The 14842-nt window shown below is 39.4% G+C and overlaps 2 protein-coding genes across 9 annotated transcripts in view; both read left to right on the forward strand.

The window, feature by feature from the left end:
- Positions 1 to 14842, forward strand: part of LOC134224962 (protein groucho) — a 515335-nt gene that overhangs the window by 446402 nt on the left and 54091 nt on the right. The gene's annotated exons all lie outside the window — the stretch shown is intronic.
- On the forward strand, positions 5919 to 12450 carry LOC134219131 (vitellogenin-A1-like). Its single transcript, XM_062697825.1, is given in 10 exon segments — positions 5919 to 5949; positions 6011 to 8430; positions 8432 to 8552; positions 8555 to 8844; positions 8846 to 8902; positions 8905 to 10156; positions 10159 to 10220; positions 10223 to 11113; positions 11116 to 11131; positions 11189 to 12450. Coding segments are annotated over 10 exon segments (6339 nt in total). The 3' UTR covers positions 12388 to 12450.

Consider the following 14842-nt stretch of genomic DNA (forward strand, 5'->3'; position numbering starts at 1 on the left):
TTTCTTTACAATCGTTTACATAATTCCGCCAAATGGAATTCGACTTACCTTGTTATTCGTCCAAAGCTGACATTCGAATTGATGGTTTTCCGTCGAAGATAATCTTTCTGACCAAACGACAGTAAGGGTCATTTGGTCGAAAGGTGTCGTTGGGGCCAAATAAATCGATTAGACCCATCTGGCCGAAAATGTCATTTAAAGAAATGGATATACGACCGAAAATATCGTTAGGTCATTCGTCGTTTGGTCAAATACACCCAGTTCTTTTTTACACGGGTGGGTTTTAGTCGATTATGACCTTCACGCTTTCACCTACTCTCAGTGACTTCACGAATAAAATTAGTATTGCCATCTCTTTTCTCCCCACGAGAAATTTTACTCAATTTCCGTCAAAAGCAGGATTACTCATAGTTTTTGAGTTGTCCCTGGCTTTTGACAGAAATTGAACGTAAAATTCCGATGAATAGAAAAAGATAGCAATACAATTTTTATTCAGCCACTAAATCAATTCTAACCCCATGAAAAAATTCACAAGGAAAATCAAAAAAGTTCTGGTGCTATTCCAAAAGCAGTGAAAAATCAGGTTAACCGGAAATTTAAAGAATACCAACCGTGTTTCAAAATATTGGGTGTAGGTCAATTGACCGAAAATACAGTGGACGATCACATCTCGTTGTGCACAGACGCGTTTGATCGTTCCCGGACAGTGCCAATCAGCCAACGCTTGCTGATATGGTCCGATTTATTAAATCGATAAAAGGAGATCAGCATATCCCAGGTAGAGGTGAATAACAAACAAATAACATAATAATAACAAATTTTGCTATGATATCAGATTTAGTTATTCTTAAGTTATTCATAAATAGTATAAAATAGCATCCCAACTACAAGTTTTGTTATAATGTGGATGATGGAGACAGCATACCAAAGTATCCGACGAGAAGTCGAAGTCTTTATACGCTTCAAAACAGAAGACGCGATGAAAGTATTCATTGGAAAACAATGATGATACGTTGCCTTTTATTTACAGCAACGGGAGAAAGGTGATGGTGCAAACCCGGGTAGTGTTATAATAGTAAAATTTGTTATTATGATGTTATTGTATGGAATAACAGAACAACAAATGGAGAACACATTTTGCAATCATAACAAAGTTTGTTATTCATTTATCATTTGCATTTTCAACATATCAATAATAACTGATTTTGATATTTTACGAATTAATGCTTGACGACTGTGGGTATGTAATGACAGAACAGGAGTAGCTTTTCCGGCTGTAGCAGTCTTGTAACACCCAGCAAAAACAAGTATTACTTCTGCATCAATAGGATGCAGAAGTAAACTTATTTTGCTTTACCTAAGACTACAGCGAAAAACTTCCGAATCTGATATTTTACTTTGCTATAAATATTTATTGCTATTGGTTTGCTCTTATAATAGCAAAATATGAGTTATTTCTTTAGCAATATTCGGCTCGAACAACTTTTGCTATTATTTTTTTTTATTTTGGCAATTACATCAAACAAACTAACATCAGATTTTGCTATTCTGTTATTTATATATTAATAGGTAAAACTTGCTTATTTATTTTTTGCTATTTTCTATTCTACCCGGAATGTGTCTCCCGGGTAGAAAGAAAAACAACAAAATAATATCAAATTTTACTATTAATTTATCAAAATAACTTCGAAATAGCAAAATCTATATTAATTTGTTTGAACTATAGTTGCTAAAATAGCAAAAATAATAACAGACATTGCTCTAGCAAATTACTTCATAGAATAACTCATTTTGCTATTATAATAGCAAACCAATAGCAAAATATTTGAAAAAAAAAGGAAATATCAAAATCAGTTATTATTGGTATGTTGAGAAAATGCAAATGATAAATGAATGAACAAACTTTGCCTATGATTGCAAAATGTGTTTCTTCTATTTTGTTGTTCTGCTCCTTCTTACAATAACATATAAAATAACTTGTTATTTTACTATTATAACAAAATTTGTTTGTTGGAATATTATTTTGTATGTTATTTATGCCAATAACATAAGAATAATCTAAATCTGATATCATAGCAAGAATTTGTTATTATTATGTTATTTGTTCGAAAGTTATTCACCTCTCTACCCGGGATCGGTGATGTCAAACCCGGGTAGAAGAAAACAACAAAATAATATCAAATTTTACACTAATTAATATGCTAAATGAAATAACTGAAATAACAGCAAAATTTGATATTAATTTTGTTTGATATAGTTGCTAAAATAACTTAAAATAATAACATGACATTGCTCTAATGCAAATAACTCTTATAGAATAACTCATTTTGCTATTATAATAACAAACCAATAGCAAAAATATTTGAAGAAAAAGAAAAATATCAAAATTAGTTAATATTGGTATGTTGAAAAATGCAAATGATAAATGAATAACAAACTTTGCTATGATTGCAAAATGTGTTTACTTCATTTGTTGTTCCTGCTGCCTTCTTACAATAACATATAAAATAACTTTATTTTACTATTATAATGTCAAAATTTGTTAAAGTTGGAATGTTATCTTTATGTTATTTATTGATAATATAAGGGAATAACTAAATCAAATATCATAGCAAAATTTGTTATTATTATGTTATTTGTTTGTTATTCACCTCTACCCGGGAAGTATGGAAGGAAGTAAAACGTGCGATACGAGAAGCGTTTCCCTGCGGAGTACCAAACTCCGATATGTACTGGTGTTCGGTATCGGCTTGTAACATTAAAAGTGGAAAAGGCGATTCTGGAGGAACTATATTTTCGAAAGCTAAAAGGACGAATATATTTTGAGGGGCTGAAACTGAAATTTTTTCATAAGTCGGATACGCAAGTCTGCAAGTCGGATACGCATCTAAAAAAAGGTATGTCCGATGATTCAAGAACGCGCGTACCATGCCAGGTAGAGGTGAAATAACAGAAGCAAATAAACCTATATTCATATGTCATGAACAACATAAAATAGCATCCTAACAGCAAATTCTTCTTTTATTTATAATAGTAAAATTTGTTATTAAGATGTTATTGTATGGAATAAACAGAATCAACAAATACGGAGAAACACATTTTGCAATCTATAACAAAAGTTTGAGTTATTCATTTATCATTTGCATTTTCAACATATCAATAATAACTATTGATTTTGATATTTTACTTTCTATAAATATCCCTATTTTTGCTATTGGTTTGCTCTTTTACTAATATAAAATGAACTCTCGAACAACTTTTGCTATTATTTTTAGTTATATTTTATGCAACTTCCTATCAAACAAACTAACATCAGATTTCTGCCATTCTGTTATTTCATATATTAATGGTAAAACTTGTTATTTTTTGCTATTTTCTTCTACCCAGGTAGTGGGCAGAAAAAAGAAAAAGTAGCGCTTGAGAATAATCCCTCATGAAGTTGCCAAGGAAGGAAGGTTTTTACCGTCGTCGGAGATCAGAAGAAGTGGATTCCGGAGCTTAACCAAAAGACCGTTGAAAAAGTAATCACTTTACCAAAAAGTAGGAAAAAAAGAACCAAAGCGACAACAAACGCTTGCCGTAAGCAAATCTCAGGAAGAAAAACGAAGTCCCCAGCTTACCAATAAACAGAATGCTCTCCTGTCGTTTCCGAATTCAACCCATTCGAACAGGAAGGAAAAGTGTAGAAATTCCATCAGTACGCGTGGATCGAAGATGAAAAGGAACGGCAAGTGAAATTATTGTGCTGTGAAGAAGAAAAAATTAGGATTCTGGCGAATGCTCTGAAAAAATTAGTTTTAGATAATATTGAATTTATGTCGATAAAACGTATTTTTGTAATAATGTACAATACTGCTTAACGGCTCCGTAAAGTGTTAAACATGACTGAGCCTTATAAATAAACGAAATGGTTGACCGGAAATACTGTTTGCCGAAAAGGTTCTTTGGCCGAAATGGCCATCTGGCTCAATGGCCATTTAGTCGTATAATCCATTCGGCCAAATGGCCCTTTCTGTCAAACGTGATCATTACAAGACCAAACGACATTTCCGACCTGTTGACTCATTCGGTCAAACGACAATTTCTGGCCAACAGCCTGTGTTAGAAGACAACGGTTTTTCCTGGCCGATTTTTCGCTTTGGCCAAATGAAATTTTTAGTCAAACCCTTCTTCATTTATAACCGGAATTTCAGCTTTTCGTAAAAATGTGAAAATTGAATGCTTAAATTCTGAAAAGGTTTAGTGGAAATTCCGGGAAATTCCTCGTAGAAATTTTGAAAAGTTTTTTCATACAGGTCGCAGAAGAATCCTTGTACGATTGAAAGAACTGTTACGTTTTGTTGCATCAAACAATGAGGCTTTTTGTTAATTTTCTATTCTTCAAATTTTTCGTTTCAACACTGATTCACTGCTTTATTCAAACAAACTTCATTGTTTTTTTTTTCAATCCTGCATCGTATGACAAAACTAATTTCGTTCTTATGACTTATGAAATACGGTGGATGACTCTCACTCTCACGCCAATGTGCGAAAAGCGGAGTGAAATTCTTGATTTCTACTTCTCCTTTGTCGTTTCTAATTTCTCATTTTCCATCGCTCATTTCTAATTTTTCTTACTTGTTAATATACTATAATTTATGAATACATCATTTATGCCATACGCCCTTATCAAACTATGACATCCACAGTCAAGCATATCTGATTGGCGCATTTCGGCCACCATGTAAACTTTTTCTTAAATTTGTATTTTTCTATGAAAAATGTAGTAAAGTTAAGTGTTTAGTAACGTGGCACAATCATTATGAATTTGTTCTTCTAGGCATATGTTAAAGTTATTGAGAAAATGTTTTTATCTAGTGAAAAAAAAAAACCTTAGCGAAACGGAAGCCTAGAATTTTATCGAGGATATCTTACCATATATTTTTAATTGAGTGATCCGACAACATGTTTTGACGTCAGCTGCCAACGGTTTTGTAACTATATTCAGTCTATTAACTCAGAAATTGCCATGGCGCATATTAGCTGACTGGTGCATTTTAAACATAGCTCCTCTATTCATTGCAAAATTTTCCACCGAATGCCAGTTTTTGCAGGCAAATCAGTTGATGGTGAGGCTTAAAAATTAATGAGCTTTTGTCCATAACGTAAACGCAGCTCTCACATATTATCAATTAGAAACAGAGGGACAGGATTCCTCGTAAAATATAAATTGTTGGAAGCAAATTAGTTGATGATAATTGCTTCAGAAAATCGCAAAGATATCAAAAAATAAAAAAACTCTACGGATTTTAAAGAATATTTCCGTATTTCTATTGTTGCCCGCTAAAATTGATATTTATCTAAAAATCCGAGTTATATTTTCTTTAATCTCTTAACTGCATATTTTTTGAAAAAAAAACGTTTATGGTTCAATGGTAAAGCACACAGAGCTATAGTTTCATAATCTAAGCGAATCAGGATTCCTGTCGTACACAAACTGTGATCACGTGTGACCCCGATTACGCCAATCTCACATGCTATGTCAATGACCGTGAAATCAAACAGCGTTCGTTGTTAGAAAACGGTGTCACAATCCAGTTTCTATCAATCCAATCTACATGGACTACACTTTCAATGAAACATTAAAAAATCAGATTATCTGCAAACTGAGGTATGATTACGCTGTTACCACCTGTGGTGCATTGCATCTTATCACTTGCGCCGATTAAAGAGCGAACGGTGAACCGACCGAATGCTTATCATCGCAAAAGGATGCTGCGATTCATTGCTGATGGGAGCAGAAAAATGCACAAGAAAGTCAGCAGTCAATTTCAAATATAAACCCCTTCGAACGCCACATATGGTATCACTTCTCGTTTCCATTTTAACGAGGAGGACAACAGCACAGACGGCGAAGTAGCTGGATCCTTGAAGACATCATGTTAGCGAAATTACTTCTTCTCGCTTTGGGTAAGTGTTCTAAGAGCCACACTCGTCGAGCTCTGATTACTATTCTATTCTACGTTCACAGCGGGACTCACTGCTGCCTACGAGTACGAGAACCACTTCAGCGGCTATAAGAATGGATTCGAATACGGGTACCAGAACGCCTACCAGGCTGCGTTCTACAAGTACCGTCCGAATGTAACTGAATTCGAGTTCAGCTCGTGGATGCCAAACCGCGAGTACGTCTACAATGTGACGTCCAAGACCATGACCGCTCTGGCGGAACTGGACGACCAATGGACTGGGGTCTTCACCCGTGCATACTTGGTTGTTCGTCCTAAGAGCCGGGATTATGTCGTTGCCTACGTCAAACAGCCCGAATATGCCATGTTCAATGAGCGTCTGCCACACGGATATGACACCAACATGCATAGAAATTTCAACTTCCGCCCAATGCCCATGAGCACCAAGCCATTCGGAATTCGGTACCACAAGGGAGTCATCAAGGGACTGTACGTCGAGCGGACCGTACCTAACAATGAAGTGAACATCCTGAAGGCTTGGGCCAGCCAGTTGCAAGTTGACACCCGTGGTGCCAACCGAATGCACTCTAGCCAGCCTGTTCATCCATCCAAGGGTGAATGGAACGGTCACTACAAGGTTATGGAGCCGCTAGTTACTGGTGAATGTGAAACTCACTACGACGTCAATCTGATCCCCGCCTACATGATCCAGTCTCACGAATACTGGGTTCCACGACACCAACTGCGCGAAGAAGATGACCAGTTCATTCAAGTCATCAAGACTCAAAACTTCGACCGTTGCGAGCAGCGCATGGGATACCACTTTGGATTCACCGGATACAGCGACTTCAGGCCCAACACAAACCAAATGGGAAATGTTGCTTCTAAATCATTGGTATCTTACATGTACCTAACTGGAAACTGGTACAACTTCACCATTCAATCATCCAGCATGATCAACAAGGTCGCCGTAGCTCCTTCTCTTGTGAATAAGGAACCAGCTATTGTGTTCGCTCAAGTCAACTTGACGCTTCATGATGTTCACATGTATGATAAGGTCCCAATGGGTCCTGCTGAGGATCAGAAAGTCTTTGTTGATCTAGTCTACAGCTACAACTTGTCAAGCGATAAGAAAAACAACGTTCGCCCGGGCAACGAGACTGAATCTTCGTCGTCGTCGTCGTCATCGTCGTCTTCCTCTTCATCGTCCTCATCAGAATCAAGCTCCAGCTCCAGCTCCAGCTCCGAGTCTGAGGAAAACCCGAAAGTAAGCCCAGTTGAACAATACAAAGCTCAGCTGGATCGTGTTGAGAAACGTGGAAACCGTAACCGCCGTGATCTGAACGCAATCAAGGAAAAGAAGTACTACGAAGCCTACAAACTGGATCAGTACCGTCTGAGTCGATTGAACGATACTTCGTCCGATTCCAGCAGCTCTGATGATTCTTCATCATCTAGCTCTTCGGAATCCCATGAGCGCCGCAATGGCACCTATTCCGATTCCAGCTCCTCATCATCATCTTCTTCTTCCGACTCATCATCGTCGTCTGATTCGTCGTCTTCTTCCTCGGAATCTTACTCTTTGAGCAGCGAAGAAATCTACTACCAGCCAATACCGACCAACTTCACTTACGCTCCTGAAGCCCCGTTCTTGCCATTCTTCACCGGATACAAGGGATACAACATCTTCTATGCACGAAATGTCGACACCCTGCGAACGGTCGGCAATCTTGTCGAGGAAATCGCCAATGACCTGCAAAACCCATCCACCTTGCCAAAGGCCAACACACTGAGTAAATTCAACATCCTTACTCGCGCAATCCGTGCCATGGGATACGAAGATATGTACGAGTTAGCTCAGAAATATTTCGTTTCCCAGAAGGAACGTCAAGTGGCCCAGTTCTCTGATAAGAAGTTCAGCAAGCGTTCCGACGCTTGGGTGGCAATGCGTGACGCCCTTGCCGAAGCCGGCACTCCATCCGCCTTCAAACTGATTTGTGATTTCATCAAAGAGAAGAAACTTCGTGGTTATGAAGCTGCTATTGTGGTTTCTACTCTGGCCCAATCCATCCGCTTCCCAACTGAACAGCTCATGCACGAGTTCTTCCTGTTGGTAACCAGTGATGTCGTCTTGCACCAGGAATATTTGAATACTACTGCTCTGTTCGCGTTCTCCGAATTCGTCAACAGAGCTCACGTAAGCGACCGCTCAGCCTACAACTACTACCCAGTATTCAGCTTCGGACGTTTGGCTGATGCCGATTACAAGATCGTCGAACACAAGATTATTCCTTGGTTTTCACACCAATTGCGGGAGGCCATCCACAATGAAGACAGCATCAAAAAACAAGTCTACATTCGCTCTCTTGGAAACCTTGGCCATCCTGAGGTGATGTCAATCTTCGATCCAATAATTAACTCTACAATTGAACTTACTGTTGCGGACCGTTTGAATATAATTATTTGTCTTGACGCATTAATTGAAAAGCGTACCAGAAGATCTCGTAGAGACGTTGTTCGGAGCCTACCAGAATATCGCCGATACCAACGAAATACGTAGCACTGCTGTTTATATGTTGATGCGCACCAACCCACCAGCTCATGTGAGCGCATGGCTGAATTCACTCACTACGACCCAAGCCCCTACGTACGATCTGCCGTCAAGTCCGCCATTGAAACTGCTGCTATGGCCGATGACTATGATGATAATTGCGAACTTGCCAACAACGCCAAGGCTGCTCTCCCATTCCTGATGGCAGAAGATGCCAGCCCTCAGTTCTCTAACCAACCACATCCGCAGCTACTTGTGAAGAATCTTGATCTCTCCTATCGCATGTACTACGGAGAAATCGCTTCCGATGACCATCGTTACCCGAAGGGTATGTTCTATCACTACTACGTGAAAGCAACAAATGGGTGGATTCAAAAGGAAGTACCTCCACTTTTACTACATGAACTTTCGAGCATGGAAGCTTTCTTCGATCTCTTTGAGAAGCAATTCAGCACTAAAAACTTTGCTGACTATTACAAATCGGCTGACTACAGCACAAACTTCTACAACTTTGACAAATACTCCAAATATTACAAGCAGTACTACTATAACAAGGATAGCGAATACTACCAGAAGTACCACGGGCAGAAAAAGGACTTTAACGATAAGGAACCGCCCATGTTCACCGCACCTCGTATTGCCAAACTGCTCAACATTGATGCCAGAGAAGCTGAGAAATTGCAAGGACAATTTTTGCTCAGGTTATTCAATGGATACATCTTCCACGCGTTCGATAACCAGACAATTGAAAACATCCCGCATAAACTGAGACATTTGTTTGAAGATTTGGAAGATGGCTACGCCTTTGACCTCACCAAATTCTACCAACAGCAAGATGTTGTTCTTGCCTGGCCGTTGTAGCTTGGTTTTCCATTGTTACTACTGAAAGCTCCAACTGTTGTGGTCGAAAGGGTGGGTACTGCCAGGACTCACCCGCAAGTTTACAAACAGCCAGCTGGTCATCCTGAAAACGAAAATGATGACTTCTTCTACATCCCTCAGTCGTTGAACGGATCTGTAGATGTGAACTTGTTGTACCACCGCATGGTTGATGCCAAGGTTGGATTCATCACTCCATTCGATCACCAACGCTACATTGCTGGCTACCAGAAAAAACTGCAAGGATATCTTCCCCTCAACGTTGAATTGGATTTGGACTTTGTCAATGATGAGTATGAGATGGAAATGAAGTTCCAGGATCCTAAAGAAGATCATTTGTTGTTCCACTTGAGCTCATGGCCCTACACAGGATTCAAAGACATCACCGATATGCGCCCCATTGCTGAAAACCCGAATGCCAGAATTGTGCACGACGATGATCAAACCACCAAGACCTTGGAGCACACTTTCGGTCAAGATATGACCGGTGTTGCTCTACGACTCCACGCAAAATACGATTCTGACCTCGTCAGCATGCAACAGTTCTGGAACATGATCCAGAAGCACGACTTCGTCTCTGCTGTCAACCATCCGTTCATTTACCAACCATATGAATACCATCAGGTGAATCTGTACTACGATGCTCAACGCTCTCATGCGAAATCGTTCAAATTCTTCGCTCATCAGGGGTTCGTTGCCTGGCTTTCGAAGGAAACCAGGCACCAAAAGCAATAACCACGCCGCGCGCACTCCGGAAGCTACTACGAATCAAATTATACTGACCCTTCGTATACGGTGCGGGCGACCAACGTCACTCGGAACAGTTCTTACGCAATTCTGCACTTACCAATTGTTAGAAGCAGTTTCTGTCAATTAGCCCGACTTTGGTTTCGAGTTCTACGCTCCACAGCAGAAGAGTGAATTTGTTTTCTCCACCGCATTCGCCGATAGTCCAGTAGATTACACCTCTCGTCAGTTGTACTACTTCTATGCCAGCCCAATGTTCGCCAGCCAATCATTCTTCAAGGATATTCCATTCAAGGGAAAACAGTTCCAGCTCTGCGCAACAGCTACAAGTGAATTCCCCCGAGTTCCATATCTTAAGTTCTCGGACATTGACAAGTATTATGGAGACGCTACTCTGGTACCCGACATATTGTGCAGTGAATCATTGATACCCGAAGGTGGAGCCCACATTTCAGTTAAGGGAAAGCAGAAGCAGACCAGTAAATATCGCGACTACCTGCGCTTCTCCGATGTTGCAAAGACTTGCAAAGAACAAATGGCCAATGGATATTACCAGTTCGAGGAATGCCAACAGGCTATCGATCTGGCTTACTACTACGACTTCTACGATTACTCGTGCGAATACAAGGACGTCGGTATCGTTGCTAAGAATCTCACCAACAAGTTCTATAACTACTTCCAGTATGCTTTCTATCCATACTTCGAATCAAACTTCTTCTATCACGGAAAGCCAAACCAAATCAGGGCTCAATTCGAATGGGCACCTTATGGTGATTACTACAATGCCTCGTTCTATGGATCAAGCTATGCATTCCAGGTCATGAACTACCCTGTAGAAAACGACTACTCGACGTACTTCCCATACTTCTTCAAGTATACTTTCTTCCCGCGCTACCAGCCGTACTTCCTGCATCGCCTACCATCGCACAAGAGACGCGATCGTCCCTACCATGAACTCTCTGGTTACGAGCAGTTTGCCGGTGCGAGCTTCGTAAACCCCAGTACCGTAAGTTTTGTCAAAGCTATTCGTTTATTGTTTACTAACTTATTGTTATTTTTGCAGCGTCATGCTCGTTCTCCAGCGATTATTTCTACACTTTCGACGACAAGAAATATTTCTACGATATGGGTGATTGCTGGCATACAGTGTTGTACACCGTTAAGCCCGACTACGACTTCTATGCTCAGCAATCTCACTTCTACAACTCTGACTTCGAGTACAAGTACAAGAATGGATTCGAAGAGTACGAACAGTTTGCTGCTCTGGCCCGCCGTGGAGCTGACAAACAGCTGTACTTCAAGTTCCTGTTCGGAGACAACTACATTGAAGTGTTCCCTAACAACGGAGATGTTCCATACGTGACATTCAACGGACGTCCCTACGACATCAGCCAGCACAACATTGCCCACTTTGAATACAGGGAAGGCTACGAAAGAATTCCATTCTTCTATGCTTTTGCTTATCCTAACAAGGATTTGGAAGTAAGCTTCTTCGGAGGAAAACTGAAGTTCGCCACCGATGGATACCGTGCTCGTTTCTTCTCGGACTATTCTTACTACAACAACTTTGTTGGTCTGTGCGGAACCAACAATGGTGAATACGTTGATGAATTCGTCACTCCCGACCAGTGCTATATGAGCAAACCTGAATTCTTTGCTGCTTCATACGCCATCACCGGCTACAACTGCTCCGGACCAGCGAAGGCCTTCAACTACGCTTATCATCAAAAGGCAAAGGAACATTGTGTTAAGCATGAGATTTACCACGGCAACTACATCTACGCTCATGAAAATTCTCACCCTCGCTATCGCTTCTACAACCACAACGTCGAAGATTCGTCCAGCTCTTCGTCTAGCTCTTCTTCCGATTCTTCGTCCTCGTCCTCATCGGAATCCAACTCTCGTGATAGATCTTCCGATTCCAGCTCCAGCTCCGAAGAGAACGAACAAAAGGAATATCACCCACACCGCCAAGAGCACACTCTGAAGGAATGTCCGGTTCAGCACCAGCATCAGTATATCGAACAGGGCAATCAACATGCTTCCACGCTGCGTCCGCTTCCAGTCTGTCATTCCAAATGCATGGCCACGGACAAGATCAGCAAGTACGTCGATGTCCACTGCTTCGATAAGGACTCCTCCGAAGCGAAGAAATTGAAATCCGATATTGCCCGCGGCAATAAACCAGCTCTTACCAGATATTCATCGGACAAGACCTACAAGTTTAACATTCCGAAGAGCTGTGTCTATAGAGCTTACTAAATGAACTGGACAACTGAAGACCCCCTTTCTGTATGATGAATCTATGAAACGAAAAAAATAAACTTTAAGGCAATTATTAAATTCTGTTCTTTCAATGTTTGGTTTCGGTAGACAAAGGTCAACCCTGATAAACTGGAGTCATGTGTGTGGCGTTCCTCAAAATTGTTCTGAATTCCAGAACGGCCTGTGAAACGATAGAATCGAAACGTGTGATGAGCGTTCGCTGTGAGTTCTTTGTTCATAATATGGTGCATCGGGAAACCGAACACACGCTGAGAGAAAGTGCGGGTCGGGTGTGCGATATTGCCAAATCGATTACCATGGCAGCAGCCTGGCCTGCAACTTGAGTGACCCCATGCGTGGCTTTCCATGGGCATTGACTACTATTAGCCTTCCCCGAGCGGGTCGGAGGTCTGATATCGATTTTGTTTTTACTTAGATGCGGGTAGGAGGCATCATCATCATCGTTTCTGTATAGTCATCATCAAAGAACTAAATTGGTGAGCGTACTCTTCGGAAATTGTCATGGTCTAAAATTGATCCAAATTTGTTTTAGGGGGCGTATTGGGGTGCATTGTTAATGGAAAGCAACAACAATGCTACCAATTTTCGGGTGGTGATGAGGGGTTTTCAGATTAGGAAGCAATTGCAGTGTCTGTAATGTTGAAGGCCTTTGAATATTGACAGACTAAACTGTGTCTTGAATGTTTATGTTTTACTGAATAACCCAAACATATGCTGAAAAGCAAATTTTGACCAGAAGTGTACCTATAAGTTGATTAGTTCAACAGGCGCCGTGCGATCACTTGCATTCAAAAATTAGAGACAAATTCAATCTATTTGTCAAAACTAATGAATCAAACATAATCCATTCTACAGTATTTGCCATACTTATACTATAAGAGTCACCAACCTACACACTATGTCTGGACCGGCTAAAACACTCTTTACAATGGTGAAAAGTATGGTTGATTAAGTTTTGTAACACCCGTTTCGATTGAAATCGCAAACCTGTCAACAATCAAATCTACTTCTCTAATATTATTTACAAACATAATCGTAAATAATTGAATTAATTGTAGAAAGCATAGTAAATATTTCGAAGCTACTTCTAACGGCACTGTTGTATTGGATAATCAAAACGACTGTTTTAGATGTTTCCTGACGTTTCGACTATAAATCGTCTTATAATCTGTTTTCAACTACGACCATAGGCATAACAAGAGCTGGTGGGATGTATTTTTTCAAGTCAAATGTTTTTTTTAAGTAAGCTCAAAAGTTTCAATACCTAGATAAAAGTCCCTATGATGCAAAATCTCAGTTCAATTGGACTTTGTTAACTATTAAACTAATAATAACAAAAGCGGTCAATGTTTGACTGTTTTGAAATACGAAAAATTTCCCGGGAAAATATGAAACACGGTCAAATTTTGTAATCGATTTTTTTATGTCTAATGTCTTAGAAATGCATGAAACGATGAGATCTGGTATAACCTCGAAAAAATTGTTTTGAAAAAGTGACTTTTTGGGACCTGAAATTATTTTTTTTATATCTTTATTAGAGGGACTTGCAGCCCAAGGCTGGCTCGTTTCGTTTACCTTGAAATTTTTTATTGATGCTTAATGTTGTAGAAATGCATGAAACGTCGAGATCTGGTGTTATCTCGAAAAAAAATTGTTTGAAAATGATTGGCTTTTTGGGATCTAGTAAATTTTTGGAACTTTGAATTTTTTTCGAAATCTATTTTTTACGCCAAATGTTTTCAATCCCAAAAAGTCATTTTTTTCCCATATATCACCAGATCTCGACGGTTCGTGCATTCCTAAGACATTTGAGAATAATATTCGAAAATGCTTTGAGATATTTTTGGGGAAAGGGTCGTTTGGTCGAATAAGACATTTGGCCAAATAGGTCATATGAAAATTGAGATTAGGTGTAAGAAAAGAGACGTCTCAATTCTCATTCCTCATTGCTCACTTCTCACTGCAAATAAAAAAGGAGATCGAAGTGAGTAGTGTGTATTCACTTTTCACTCCTCATTTCTCACTTCTCACTGTGAAAAGCGAGTAATGCAGTAAGCGTGTAGTGAAATATTTACCGATAGGGTCATATCAAAATTATATCATCCTATATTTGGCCTGTTTATACTAAATATTTATAACAAAATTTATTTAGAAACATGGTACAGGATATTTGTTAAAATATCTAAATTTCTATCAAAACTACACACTACTGGAAACAAAAAACTATCTAATTTTTGTTACAATTTTATCAAAACTAACATATTTTGTTAGAAATTTATAACAGGAGATCAGATACAAAATATATTGTTTCTGTGCAGTTGGACTTTTTACAGGTCATTGATAGGTCTCAGATTGTGATCAACAATCATAGTAATTTGTTTTTATTTGAACCAAGAATATTTTCGAGAACATGAAATTAACGACATTACAA

This window comes from Armigeres subalbatus, chromosome 3, assembly GCF_024139115.2.
Source record: "Armigeres subalbatus isolate Guangzhou_Male chromosome 3, GZ_Asu_2, whole genome shotgun sequence".
NCBI lineage: Eukaryota > Metazoa > Arthropoda > Insecta > Diptera > Culicidae > Armigeres > Armigeres subalbatus.